The sequence below is a fragment of the Muscardinus avellanarius genome, assembly GCF_963383645.1.
Source record: "Muscardinus avellanarius genome assembly, chromosome: 8".
In the NCBI taxonomy this organism is placed as follows: Eukaryota; Metazoa; Chordata; class Mammalia; order Rodentia; family Gliridae; genus Muscardinus; species Muscardinus avellanarius.
The window spans coordinates 89,981,023-89,995,709 of record NC_137794.1 but is presented as its reverse complement, the minus strand read 5'-3'; the positions used below and the strand labels follow the sequence as shown (position 1 = coordinate 89,995,709).

At 37.5% G+C, this 14,687-nt stretch overlaps 1 protein-coding gene across 2 annotated transcripts in view; it reads right to left on the bottom strand.

Annotated features, from left to right (window-relative positions):
- PEX7 (peroxisomal biogenesis factor 7) overlaps positions 1 to 14,687 on the bottom strand; it is a gene marked incomplete at its 5' end in the record, with an annotated part of 74,221 nt that overhangs the window by 40,891 nt on the left and 18,643 nt on the right. For both annotated transcript variants that reach the window (XM_080700541.1, XM_080700542.1), the window contains 2 exons: positions 1,150 to 1,263; positions 4,460 to 4,566. In XM_080700541.1, the coding sequence (XP_080556667.1) occupies positions 1,150 to 1,263; positions 4,460 to 4,566 (221 nt within the window). The remainder of the gene's footprint in view (positions 1 to 1,149; positions 1,264 to 4,459; positions 4,567 to 14,687) is intronic.

Genomic DNA, 14,687 nt, shown 5'->3' with positions numbered 1-14,687 from the left:
AGTTCAGGGCCAGCCTGGACAATATAAGGAGACTCTGTCTTGAAACAACTAAAGAGGCCTGGGGATATGACTAAATTGTAGAGTCCTTGATTGGCATGTGTACAGTCCTGGGTTCAATTCAATGTAAAACAGGCTAAGATGCCGCATATATTTTACTACAGGTACTACAGTCTAAAATATTAACTAAAATATGAAATTTTAAAAATAGAAATAACATGTAGTTTTCTCATTGAAAAGATTAATAATATAAATAATATAGAAAGTGTATAGTTTCCTTTTTAAAAGATCAATAAAGTACCTTTTCTATCCTTAATGTAAAAGTTTTAAGATGAACTAAAATTGAGATAGTTAACTTAGTAAGATGTTTTCCACACTAACTTAGCAGAAGCTGCCTAAATGAAAGTTGGGAAACTAACTAAAGTTACCTTATAATCCAGGTAAATTTCTTGGTAACAACACAAAAAAGTTACCTCAATTTCTATTGCTTGCACAGTAGAAAAAAATTTTATATCTCACACATTTATGAACATTCATAGATGTCAACATGTTACAGAAAAAATATCCACCTCTTTATTATCAGTTTCAACAAAAACTTCTCACTGAATAAAAAATTATGAAGAAGAAAACATCAAAAGTAAACTACTATAGTTAAAATGTTCTAAAGAAAGAACAGTACAGAGGGGATGAAAGACTAAGAAAAACATTATTTAACCTTAAACATTAAGTGTCTACATTGTCCTAATCTATTTCATAAAGAGTCAAATATCTATCTGACCTAGCTAGGTGTGACGGTGCATGCCTGTGATTTCAGTACTATGGAGGCTGAGACAGGAAGATCACAGGTTAGAGGCCAGCCCAAGGAACTTAGCTAAACCCTGTTTCAAAATAAAATAGGGCTGAAGGTGTAGGTCAGGGTAGAATACCCCTGGATTCAATCCTCAGTACCACAAAAAAAAATGTGTGTGTGTGTGTGTGTGTGTGTGTGTGTCCTAATTTTAGTTTTCAATCTTCGTTATCATAATTTGGTAACAAAAATATACATAAAAAGAACCAATAACACCAGATCCTAACCACCAAAACACTTTTATATATATATGCTTTATATTTAAATTTTTATTATACATGTAAAAAGAAAAGATAAAAACCTACTTTCACCCTCCTAATAGCATAGGTGTGACCAAGAAGTTCAAACACAGGTTGCCGTATATTCCTTAAGTCCCAGCCTCTCAAACTACAGTCAACTGCTCCCGTCACCAGCAAATTCTGAAAACAATTCAGAGAAAAGTAAATTGTGCCATCTTTGTAAATTAAGCAGTACCAAGGCTTTCCCACTATAAACAACATCTATTTTCTGGTAATTATTTAGTTATTTAATATGAACCCAGTAGTCATTCTTGAGAAATATAACAAGTAGAGAAAGGAATCAAAAAAAGAGATTACATAGCAAAACACTTCCTATATTCTGCACAGTAAAGAAAACATTACAAGTCTGGGGAGATAGCCTAAGAATGGAAGAAAATCTTTGTCAGCTACTCCCCTCATAGAAGACTAATATCTATAATATATAAAGAACTAAAAAAAACTTAACACTAGAAAAACCCAATGAAAATGAGCAATTGTGCTAAAGACAAAGAAATGCAAATGACCAATAAATATATAAAAAATGTTTAACATCATTACAGGCAAATGCAAACCAGAACTACTCTGCGATTCCATCTCACCCCAGTGAGAAGGGCAATCACCAGGTGTAAGGGTTTGGATTACAAATGCCCCTAGTCCTCACGGAAACAGGGTAGCAATGCTGGAGGTGGGGATTAGTTGCAGGAGGGGTCCTGGGGGTGTGGTGAGGGGGCTCATGTGGCTCTCCTTCCCTGCCCACTCTCTGGCTTCCCGCCTCCATGACCTGAGAGCGGAGCCTTCTCTCCGCTTCCTGCCACCATGCCCTGAGATCCAAAACCCAGCCTCATATGGACTAAACAGAATCGTCAAGAAACTGAGCGAATAAATCTTCCATCCTCTAAGTGGTATGGTCAGTGGTCTTGGATTATAGCAGTGAGACTGTTGACTGAGACACCAAGAATACAAACAATAACAAAGGCTGCCAAGGATGTAGGGAAATAGAAACTCTACTACAATGTTGGTGGGATTGTAAATTAGTATAACCACTCTGGAGATCAGTATGGAGGATCCTCAAAAGACGAGGAATGCGACCACCACGTGGTCCCCTATATCACTCCTAGGCATCTTTCCAAAAGAATTACAGTCAGACTACTATAGTGATACATGCATATCCATGTTGATGGAAGCATAATTCATAATAGTCAAATTATGGAACTAACCTAAGTGTCCATCGACAGATGAATGGATAAGAAAAACGTGGTATACACACAATGGAGCTTTACTCAGCCAGAAAGAAGAAAAATGTTACATCATTTGCAGGCTATGGATGAAACTAGAGACTATTATCCTTAGCGAGATCAGCCAGCCTCAGAAAGTCAAAGGTCATACATGTGTTTTTTCTCATATATGGAAGCTAGAGAGAAAATAGAAAACAAGAGGGACTTCAGATAAATGAGGAGAAGGGCTAGTAGAATAGTGAAAGGAGACTGGGTGGAAAGAGGAAAAACAAGGATTGAAGAAGGAAACAGTTCAAATAATACTATGTCCATATATGAAGGTATCACTACCAATCTCATAACATGTACAAGGAAGGAGGAGGGGAGCTGGCTGGGATGTGGAAGGAAATATACCTAGTGCTGTGTGCATGTATGTACGTTTGTATCACTCTGAACCTCACTATCATATATAATTACAATGCACTTATAAAAAGAGAGAAGCTCAATATGATATATATATATATGACGGAACACTATACACAAGAGAAAAGGGCAATCTCAAGTAGCACTGCAGATTTTCCAATTCACCTTTTGTGTAGTAATAAGTACATTAGAGATTAAAGCTTATCTCTGACAAATAAGCCCACCTTTCTCTTCAAAAGGTTTTCATCATGTTCTAAGGACGTGGCAGACATTAAAAGGCCAGAGGCCTGCTAGTTTAGAACTATGTGAAAAGGCCAAGGGTATAAATTAAATTTGTTTTTCTAAGTCTAAATCAATCATTGTTCCCAATTTTCTTGGGCCAAGTCTTTAACACAATATCTGATCAGACCTGAGAATCTACGGTGAATCTACGTTCTAGTCAGGCTTTATAAATTCTGCTATCTAGAAACCTATGGATAGCTGAGTCCCTGGTTAAACAGGCCAAGTGTGAGTCTACATTCAGCCTACCTATATCAACTACAGCAGCAATTCACTATCTGAATATGCTGGGCTTTAAGATTATTTAAAGAGGCTGGGCATGGTGGCGCATGCTTGTAATCCCCGCGCTTGGGAGGCTGAGACAAGAGGATCACGCAGGTTTGAAGCCAGCCTCAGCTACTTAGTGAGGCTCTCAGCAACTTAGTGAGACCCTGTTTCCAAATAAAGTATAAAATAGGTCTGGGAGTATAGCCCAGAGGTAGAAAGTCCCTGGGTTCTACCCCCAGTACCACCAAAAAAAAAAAAAAAAAAAAAAAAGATCATTTAAAGAAAAATTTCAATGATTAAAGAAACTTTTTTAAAACCACTCTCAAGTGTATAGTAGTATGGTTTTTTAGAATTCCTAAAAATATCAATATAGACCACAATTTAATTTTCCTAATTTAATTCATTTTTGATGGAAGAGACTGAAAGTGTAGCCATCAGAATTGATATTTTATTGATATCAAGTACTATCACTGAATATGTACTATATATTCTCCTGTTTTTTATTTAAAGAAGCCTACCAATATAATGGCCTTTTAACTTTCATTGATTAATTTAAAACTAGGGGATAAACAGGTATACATTTTATCTTTCACAGTCAACAAACCACTTGAGGTACATAGATAGTTCACTAACATATTCAATCCATTCCTATCTCTAATTCATATGCTCATATAATTAACTGAAGCTTTGCAAAATTACACATAGACTCTGCTATCTTACAAGAGCATGAAAATTAGTTAGGATTAAAAAGTACTATGAAACAGAAAATTTTAAAAGCTGATAGACTGTCAAATTAAAAATTAAGTTATAAATAGTTCAGAAGCCTGACCAGCAAAGTGAAAAAAAAGATAATACAAAGTGTCAGGGTTAAGAGCAATCAAGAAAAAAAATATTGTAAAGCAGTTTCCCAAAACAAATAAGTAAGGCTGCACTGTTGAACTTTGGAATATTTCTGCTTCTTATTTTGCCTATTTTATGAGCACTTAAATCCAATTAATGTTAATGTGGGTCAGTCACAATCATTAATTAGAAATAAAGGAGACTGAATTCAGCCGAAGGGTGCAGGAACGCCACCAAGTCCACACAAACAAAGATAAAGTCTTGAACATTTTAACATTAAGAAAGGCAGCAGCTCATGGAGCCGCACACTATACCTCATTGTATTTACACCAGTCACAACTCAAAATTTCTGCCTGATGTCCTGGAATCACAATTTTGACTCCTGTTGTCTTCATATCCCAAATTCTCAGTGTTTGATCACCTTGTAAAAGAAAAAATAAAAGCCTTGATCACTTTCCATCGTCACCTGGTGACATAGTGAGCTCATAATGATAAATGAAGTGGTAATACTTGCATTGATAGGGTATCACCATCTTTATACATTTTAAAGCCACAATAAAACATAAGAACTACTAAAAGTAAAGGACTACAAAAATAATGTGCAAATAATAATGCTGTTAGATCTACTCAAAGAGGAAAATTTGAAACACACACTGAGTCAAGTACCATAATAATTGAGCACATACCCAGGCATTCCTCTCCAAGGCAGAAAAATATCCTGAAAATCCTCATGTTCAGTAAATAAGCTTAACACTCTGTATAAAAATATTCTACAAGAAACAAGTAATATGCAAACAGAAGTCTACCACGCTGAAAATAAAAACTGCTTTACTTTTATGTATGTTTGCTTGCTTTTTTGTTTTGGTGAGGGAGACTGAGCCCAGGGCCTGAGTATGCTAAGCAAATGATATGCCACAGATAACACCTCCAGACCTTACTTTTAGTTTTTATATATGCTAATTTTTCCTAGTGTGTGTGTTGGGGGGGTTACTAGGGATTTAACCCATAGATGTTCTACCTCCGAGCTACACTTCTAGCCCTTTTTATTTTTGTTTTAACGCAGGCTATCACTGACTTGGTGAGAGTCTTGCTGAGTTCCTGAGACTGGTCACCTCATCAAATGTGGGATCCTCCTGTCTCAGCCTCCCAAGTACTGAGATTACAAGTATGCACTACGTCTACCAGCTCACATATACTACATTTCAATGGACCAGCTGCAGGTGTATTTTTACTATGAAAAATGCAAGCTCAAAAGTTTTAAAGATTAGACCACAGTATTACAAAAAGTGTACTGCTTAACTGCACAAAGTCACCTTGACTTAACGTTCTATATGCTGTTTGCCTTCAATTTTTCTAAAACACAAGGAAAGAGTTGGGTGTGGTGGCACATGCTTGTAATCCCAGTACTTGGGAGGCTGAGACAGGAGGATCTCAAGTTCGCAGCCAGCCTCAGCTACTTAGTATGGCTCTCTGCAACTCAGACCCTATTTAAAGATAAAAGGTAAAAAGAGGGGTGGGGATGTAGCTCAGAGGTAGAATGCCCCTGTGTTCAATCCCCAGAATCACAATAAAATAAAATACAAGGAAATAAAAAATAGAAGGATAAGTAAAATCCAGAAGAAATCATATATATAATTTTATTTATATATAACATTTATATATAAATATATATAACATAATATATATTTATATATATTTTATATCTATAAGAAATTATAGATATGTAATTTATATATCTATAATTTTATATATATACCTCAAAAGCAAAGTATGAACAATTGATGGTAGAAGAAATTTCTACCATCATTTCCACTCAGGCATTACAAAGAGCATGTAGTCTTTGACATGAAAGCAGGCAGGGGTCTGAATCCCACTGTGAGGTTGTGGGACCCTGCATAGGGTATATAACATCTCTGAAACTTGCTCATTTCTAAAAAGGAATAGAATGCCTGCCACAGAGAACTATAGTACAATAATTTAATACAACAGTTTTTGTACAGCTTTTGGCAGAGTGTCTAACACATAGTAGACACTGTCATATATGGTATATAAAAATGCTAAATTTTAAATTTATTCTTTACTTATCTACATGTATTTTCCTATATTCCCAATCTAAATCAGCTGTCATGTAATTCCCAATATAAATCGTGTGTCTAAATTTAGCCATATTAGACAATTTTTCTATCGAATTCTTTCAGTTACTTAATAAAGATAAAAATTAAACTTATTGCCAGTAATGAAATGTAGAGGTTAAGAACCGGAGTTTTAGAGTTTCAGAACATGGTTCTAATCAAGACAGAACATTTGGTAACTATGATATTTAATCAAGTTATTTAACTTTGCTGATTTTCAGCTTCCCTACTTGTGACAATATTCCTTTTATAGGTTGAAATGAGAGCAGGTAGTGAGGCTTAATATGGTGCTGGATTTACAGTAAGTCCTTAATAATTATTTTGAAAAAATAAAATGAGAACCACAGCCATGCTTAGAAGTCATTCCTGTCCCCATAATAATAACATGAAACTTCTTCCAAAGGGCCAGATGCTCTTCTAAGCATTTTAGACACCACAGTAACTTTTTATACATCACAACCACAGTAACTATACAAAGCAGAAATTTTAATGACATAAAAATAAGTTTATAACACTTTACAAGTAAGGTAAGTGTAGCAAATGGAGACGAGCTCGCTCGCCCTGCACACAAGCAATGGAGCCAGGCCCTGGCAGCGCCCGGGTGCGCTGGCTCCGGCGTGCGCTCCATCACCGCACGGCCACCGCGCTGCCGCGAATGCGGCTGGGGCACATGCCACTCCACCGACGCAGGCTGACTGGAGGAATGACTACTTTATCTGTGCCTCTTCCCTTCTTTCTTGTTTTCTTTCAAGATAGTATCTTACTGTGTTGCTCAGGCTGGTCTCAATCCCCTGAGCTTAAGTGATTCTCCCAATGAGTATCTGGGACTAGAGGCAGCACCACCTCACCTGGCTTCTAGGTCGCTTTTTTTTTGTACTAGGGGTGGAACCTAGGGGCTTTCTACCTCCTAGCTATACTCCCAGACCTAGTTTATACTTTATTCGGAAACAGGGTCTCACTAAGTTGCTGAGAGCCTCACTAAGTAACTGAGGCTGGCTTAGAACCTGTGCAATCCTCCTGTCTCGGCCTCCCAAGCGCTGGGATTATAAGTGTGCGCCACCACGCCCGGTTTCTAGGTTGCTTTTTGATAGGGTTAAAAACATGCTCACTTGCTTGCCTTACCTCCTTTTCTCCCTCCCCCCAACACACAAGATTTTGTCAGATATGTCCAGGTTATTTTAGAAATATAACTCGTAAAACACTACAAAGGTAAAATCTTTTCTGTATTTCCAATCAATCCCACTTCCCAACCTCCCTGCCTAGAGGCCAGCACAATCATGCATTTGGTCTGTCTCTCTTTAGTCAGTTTCACAATATTTTCATTATACTTTTATGGATCCATGAATATGGACTATAGTTTTGTGTGTGTGTGTTTTCTTTTTAATTTAAAACACCATCCTGCTACTTTATAAAAGGTTGGAAACCACTTTGACAGATGAAAGTAACATTTTTTGGATCTAAGGATGGTAGGGATGAAAGGGAATGAGTCTGAACAAACCAAATGGAAATAATTCTCAATTGTACAGCCTAGAGCTTCAAATATTTCCTAAACTAATCACTGTCTCTGGTTTAGCAACTAGTCCCTGGAATTTGTTTCAGAATTCCAAACAGCTTTGATGAAATGACCTTTGGTGGCTTTCCCCAGCCTTCAAGTGTCTGAAGCTGGGAGATGTAGACATCTAGTGTCTAGTCTGCCCAATAATACCATTATCCAGAGCAGCACAGCCTCTTCTCACTAAGTGATTCTAAAAAGGCTCAGGCTCAATACAGGCTCAGACTGGCCACAGCAAGTCCAAACAAGGCCAGCTGTAGTATCTTGTTCCCTGCTCTGACCGCAGACAGTAGGTCAAAGGTGGGTATTTGTGATTTTTCTGAACTATAATTGAAAAAAAGAATGTTGATCCTTCTCTTTCAGTACAATTTACAAAGTGTAATATTCAGAAGCCTCTGGCAGTCAGTCCTGTGCCTCACCATAGGGAGAGCCAACCTGCAGAATCAAGTCACCAACAGGAACAAGTCCAGAGGAGGGACACAGAATGCATCCTGGGATGGTTCCAGCATGCCTCCCCTTTCTGGGGTCTGCTTCTCAAAAACTGACACAATGACTGAAAATGCTTCTAATTCTATTACTTACAGGTAAAAGAGACCACTTGTCACTGAGGGAGTAAATAATATTTTCCCAATTTTCCAATTCTAAAAAATCCTAGTCCCAGAGAAAAACATTTGACTTAGCACAAAGCTTCCAGTAAAATATATAAAATGCCATTGTGATGCTCACTAGCTTTCAAAAACTGATACTTAATACTAGGTCTGAAACTATAAAGTCTAGTATAGCCATGACTAAAGCACTAATGACCAATGAGCTTGTGTTTACCTGATACTTAATAATCTGAGTATGTGAATTGCTTCAAAGTAGCAATAAACTACAACGAAAATGAATTAGATTGTTAAGTAACTTATTTTAGCACTGATAAGGATGAGTGTCATAAGACAACATTGAGCAAAACAAATCAGACACAAAAGTATAAACAGGCAACATTAATCTACGCTATCAGAAGGCAGACATGTTCACCCTGGGCCGGGCATGGCAACAGAGCCCTCTGGAACAATGCTGTTTCTTGTTAAACAGATGCGCTCACTGGGAAAATCTGTCAGCTTGTGCACACTTAGGGGTACACATATTTCTGTATGTATGTAAAAGATACAAGGAAGGTTGGGTAGATGGTTACTCTATTTCTCTGATACAATATTTAGGTTCTGCATCATTATAGTCAAGCAACAGGTTTTGGTTTTGGTTTTAAGCCATGGTTTAGATGGTTCCTGCAGTTAACTGAGGAACACAAAATTATAAAGACTACTCCTCTGGAGCAAGGAACTCTAGTCTCTTGATAGTCTCTTCTGCTGCAGACATTTGGCACTTTGTCTTCCTCTCTGTTTCCCAGGCAAAGAAAAGACTTCCTAGCCAAATGACACAAAGACCCACTCTACTCTTGGCCAGCAGGACATCTGTTTTTATGTCAACTGGCCTTGCGCTGTCAGCCCGATGTGTATCAGGGCACTGTGGTGCGCCATAGGCCCACCTGCATTACCGGCTTCTCTTATCAGTTGCAAACCGGCCACTGGCAGCAGAACCAGGGAGCAGGAAGTGTTGACTGTTAGTGTGTCTAATTCAAACTGCAGCAAATCAGAAGAAGTGGAGTAAGAACAATGAGTACAAAAAGAATATAAACTACAAAGTAAACTGAGTACCAAAGGGTACTTTTGGGCCTAAATAACTTAATCTAATTGAAATGCCAGATGCCTATCAGATGTAGTGTGACTTTTTCTTACAGTAGAATGAGGTTTATTTTAACACTGGCTGGACCCCACACATGCAGGCACAGCAATGACTTATGCAATTATATGGAGTCTGTAATGGCAGTAATTTAGTTTTCCTGGTTCAAAAGAAAGTTTACTTCATATTAATCCTCTTATAAAAAAGAGCTCAAATATTCTTCCTGTTTCACATAATTAGAAATATGAATTCTGCACTAATATAACTAAAAACACATAGCAAATTCTGCTATGGAAGATAAACCTAGATCTAAAAGCTCTCCAGAAAGCTTCTCCCTTTTGGTCTTAACTTAGGTAATGATAACAAATTTGGTTATAGATTTGAAAATAATATAAAACCTTGACAGTAATCCAGGCATGGTGGCACACACTTGTAATTCCAGTACTTGAGAGGCTGAGACAGAAGGATCATAGGTCTGAGACCAGCCTCAACTTAGTGAGGCTGTGTGCAACTTAGTCCATGTTTCAAAATTAAAGATATGATGGAGCTGGGGATGTAGCTCAGAGGTAGAATGCCCCTCGGTTCGATCTCCAGTATTGCACAACACACACACACACACACACACACACACACACACACACACACACAAAATCTTGAAGGTGACTAAATTCTTGAAGTATCCTAAATGCTGTATTGTCATATATTATCTTAAAATATAAGTTATTAGCAGTTGAATGATATAATTATCTATATATGTGTGAATAGACATAAACATATATCTTGATAACTTATCATATAAGCTTCTACCCAAAACCAAACTTTGTACCCCATTAAAAACAAATTTTGTACAACTTTGGGTTCTAAAACCACAAGCTCTGCAGTTGGGATTATTTCTATGCAAAAATTTGGTATGTCTTATAGAATGCTCTTGTCTATAATCAAGAAGACAAAGCAAGAGAATAAATTGTTAAAGACAACAATGTAACTCACTAACAAAACATTAAAAAATAAGGAGTTCTCAAAGTAAAGAAATCAATCTCTGAATTGAGTACTGAAACTACTTTGTTGGTTGCATTTCCATTATAAAAAATAACTGAATAGTTTGGCATCTCAGAGGTAGTCCTATAAACTATCAAGTATTTCCCAAATTCAGCTGATCACTTGATTTAGTTGCAATTAAAAAATATACCTCTCTAGGGGTATTTTTTTTTTCAGCAGGACTGACTCAAACAGAGCCCAAAACTGTGTTCCTGCTTAAGTTCCCTCAGTAATTCCAAAGGTGAGCAAGTTTCAGAATCACTGGACTACTTTGTTATTATTTAACTATGCATTCCAGTGTCTACCTACAGCAAGCTACTTGAAAGCTCATGTTCTGCACAGGCCATCCTTATGCTCCTCCAGGGAGCTCCGTTCTATGTCCCACACCTTGCCTCCTACCTCTCACATCCTTAACAAGAGTAGCTCATAGGTAGCAGCTTAGACACTATTTCCTCAGGGAAACATCCCTGGCCAGATATCCATGATGAATCCATTTATGTTTTCACAGAATTCTGGGCACTTGTGTTATTGGAAAAAAAAAAAAAGAGGTAACATTTTCAGAGCCATGTTGTAGATATTATTATCAACCTTAGAAATAATAGAAGGATCTTGAGACAGAAGGATTGCAGGTTCGAGGCCAGCCACAGCTACTTAGTGAGGCCTTCTGCAACTTAGTGAGAACCTGTTTCAAAAATAAATAATACAAAATAGGGCTGGGGGTGGAGCTTGGAGGCAGAATGCCCCTGGGTTCAATCTCCAGTACCGCAAAAAAAAGAAAAAGAAAAAAATAATGGAAGGACAGAGGTTAAAGAACAAGACCAAAGTCAACAAAAATGGGGAAAACAGGACCTGACCCCAAGGCAGTCCAGCTCCAAAGTCTATGTTCCTAACCACTGTGCTACAGTACCTCTCCTCTGGAGAACCTCGCACTCCTTATCAGCATGCCGTCTAGTTTTCTCTTAGAATCTCCCTTTCTCACTGGACTATATGTTCTAGATGACAGGAATTTTATTTACTCCTTCATTAAATCTCCAGTACCCAGTAAACCATGGACTTTCAATAATATCTGATGGACTAGCTGACAGTATCCCTCTCAATAATCAAATAACCTTGGCGTGGTAGCACATGCCTGTAACCCCAGTAACATGGGAGGCTAAGACAGAAGGAACACAGGTTAAAGGCCAGCCTCAGCATCTTAGTGAGACCTTGTTTTGAAATGAAAAATAAAATAAAATAGGACTGGGGATGCAGCTCAAGAGTTAGAATGTCCCTGGGTTCAAACCCCAGTATCAAAAGAAAAAAAAAAAAAGAAAAAATTATAATGAAATGATTATTCCCGTAGCTTATGTAATAACTATAAAAATATTTTAGTGATTGGCTATGAAAGGCATTTACCTATACAAAAGAATATACAAATACCATAGTAAATGTATGAAGACAAGACCAGTAAGGGAAATCTGCTAAATAGTTTATGTGTCTACTAATGCATAGTACATTGCTTGGTGAGTAATTTTCGTGTCTCCTTTGAAATAGCTAAGGTACAATAGAGGTTACTTTTTACTATACCACACCTCCTTCTGATAGTTTTGTAGAGTATAAGGAAAATTTTAAATCTTTTAAACTTTAGGATACTATTTATAGAAAATCATCATGAAAGAATATTTCAAGAAAATGGAAAATGTTTTGACAAATCAACCTTCCAATGAGTTTCAAAAATTCTAAAGAGCTTTACTATATCCAGTTTCACAGAGAAAGTTTTAAAAGGGTTTATTGTTTGGTTTGTTTTGAAGGAACATATTTTAGAGCTGACAAATCCAATGCTTAATCTGATTCATCAAATTTTCACTGATTTATTTTAAGCCTTAAGTGTATTGGCCTCCTAGAATCTACCCACCTACTTCCATGGCTTTCCATCCTCGGCACCTGCAGTCGGGGTGCAGACCTCTCCCAACTGCAGGTGCTAAGCCAGGTCTAAGTCAATCAAAACATTGCATCGCCCTCCCCAGGAACAGTGATTGGTTCAGGAACATCTCCACGTCAGAACCAATGGGAGAAAATAAAACTTTCCTAGATGTCTGAGAAGGAATCTTCCACTACAGGATAGAAACCAGAAAAGATGAAAGGGTTGGAGCTATTGTCATTTTGCCATCACATGAATCTCATACTACAGTCAACACAACAGAAGACAGAGCCCTAAGCCCAGCCATGCCTCCAAAACCAGATCTAATTCTAAACTTTTCAACTAGGTCAGAAGAAAGTTATCTTCTTCCTTAATACAGTCTGGAGCAGATGTTTTTTTCACTTTTAACCAAAGAAGTCCTGGCTGACATGACCACTATTTATATTTCTAATATAACACATGAAGGTACTAAAATTAAACAGATGCTTCTATGAAAGCAAATTGCCATTTTGTTGATAAAGGATTATTCTATATATTACCCATTTATACTGTATGAGTAGATTTAAAAATTAAGTCTTGTGATTACACCACTAGCTCTACAATTAAGCTTTTTCTGCGACTCAGTCTCATACACTGAACTTTCTACGTGCAATCCCCAGAGTCAGTGCTACATACACCACAGGACACAAAAGGAAAGGCGTGTGTGACTCAGCCAAATAAAGGCCTAATACACACAGTTCTTCTGATGCTTAAATAAATGCAGCTGTATTGGTTCATGATTTTGTCACTCATTTATATTTGGCCACAGGCATAAAAAGAACAATAATTAAAAACAAATGAAGGTAAGGTAGGGCAAAGCTCAGCGACAGAGCCTGTACCCAGCATGCAGGAAGCCCTGCCTTCAATCTCCAGCATCCCTCCACCCAAAATGAAGGCAGTTTTAAATGCTTAAATAATAATATGAACAAAATTAAGGTAAGAAAGAAAAAAATTTTTTAAACTACAAGTATCTTAAGTATACTTACTAATATTCTTCCAAATATGTAACATTATACTTATAAAATTTAATGCACTGTGACTGTGCCAATTAGAGCTCCCAGTAGACATGCCTTCGCTGTTTCAGTGGAGGGAAGCATGTTTCAGTACATTTTAAAGGTAGACCTATTCTATACCACTAGTTCTATCCAGGGTTTAATCAGTAGATATGTAAAATGGTAGCCAGGCACGGTGGCACATGCCTGTAATCCCAGTACCTGGGAGGCTGAGACAAGATGATCACAGGTTTGAGGCCAGCCTCAGCAACTTAGCAAGACTCTTTTTCAATATAAAAAAAAGGGGGGCTAAAAGGTGGAGCTCAATGATAGACTGTCCCTAGGTTCGATCCCCAGTAACACACACACACACACACACACACACACACACACACACATAAGGGCTGGGGGTTTTACTCAGAAGTAGAACACCCCTGAGTTCAATCCCCAGTACCACAATAAACAAACAAAAATATACAAGGCAGGCATGATAGTGCATACCTGTAATAACATTATTTGGGAGGAATAGACAGTAAATATTCTTGGCTTTGAAGGGCTATTACGTGTCCGTAACAACTACTCAATTCTGCCACTACAGTGGCATGCAAGTAAGTAAAATGGCTGTGTTCTGATAAAACTTTATTTATAAAACTGTGAGTGAGTTGTTCTGATCTGAGAATAGTAGTGCACTTAGCTGTGCTTTATTCCAAGGTTTCTCCTATTTAGTCTTCCCTGGGTATTTTGATTTACTACAATGGCTCTGGTTACCAATTATGAGCCAAAGACATAAGTTTTATCCACAAGGCCAGAGTTCTCAGCTCCAAATTCAACCTGCTCATTGACAAGGCCACATACACAGGTTCAATAAGTGGGACTTATTGTCCCACAGGTTCAATAAGTGTTCTAAAGCAAAATGGCCTTTTCTTTCAAATATATTTCTTATTTCAGTTATTGCCATCCACAGAGTTGTCCTTTACAAGAAACTAGGAGTTATTCTTTAGAAGTTAGATTTATTAAAAAGTAATTTGGACCTCAGTTAAGAATGAAATGGTCTTAAGAGCCCAAAAGAAAAGTAAAACAGGCTTCTCTTTTCTCTGAACCTAGGGTACACAGTGCCACCTACTGGGAAATCAAGGCCACCATTCACTACAAGTTAAGGCTTTCGGT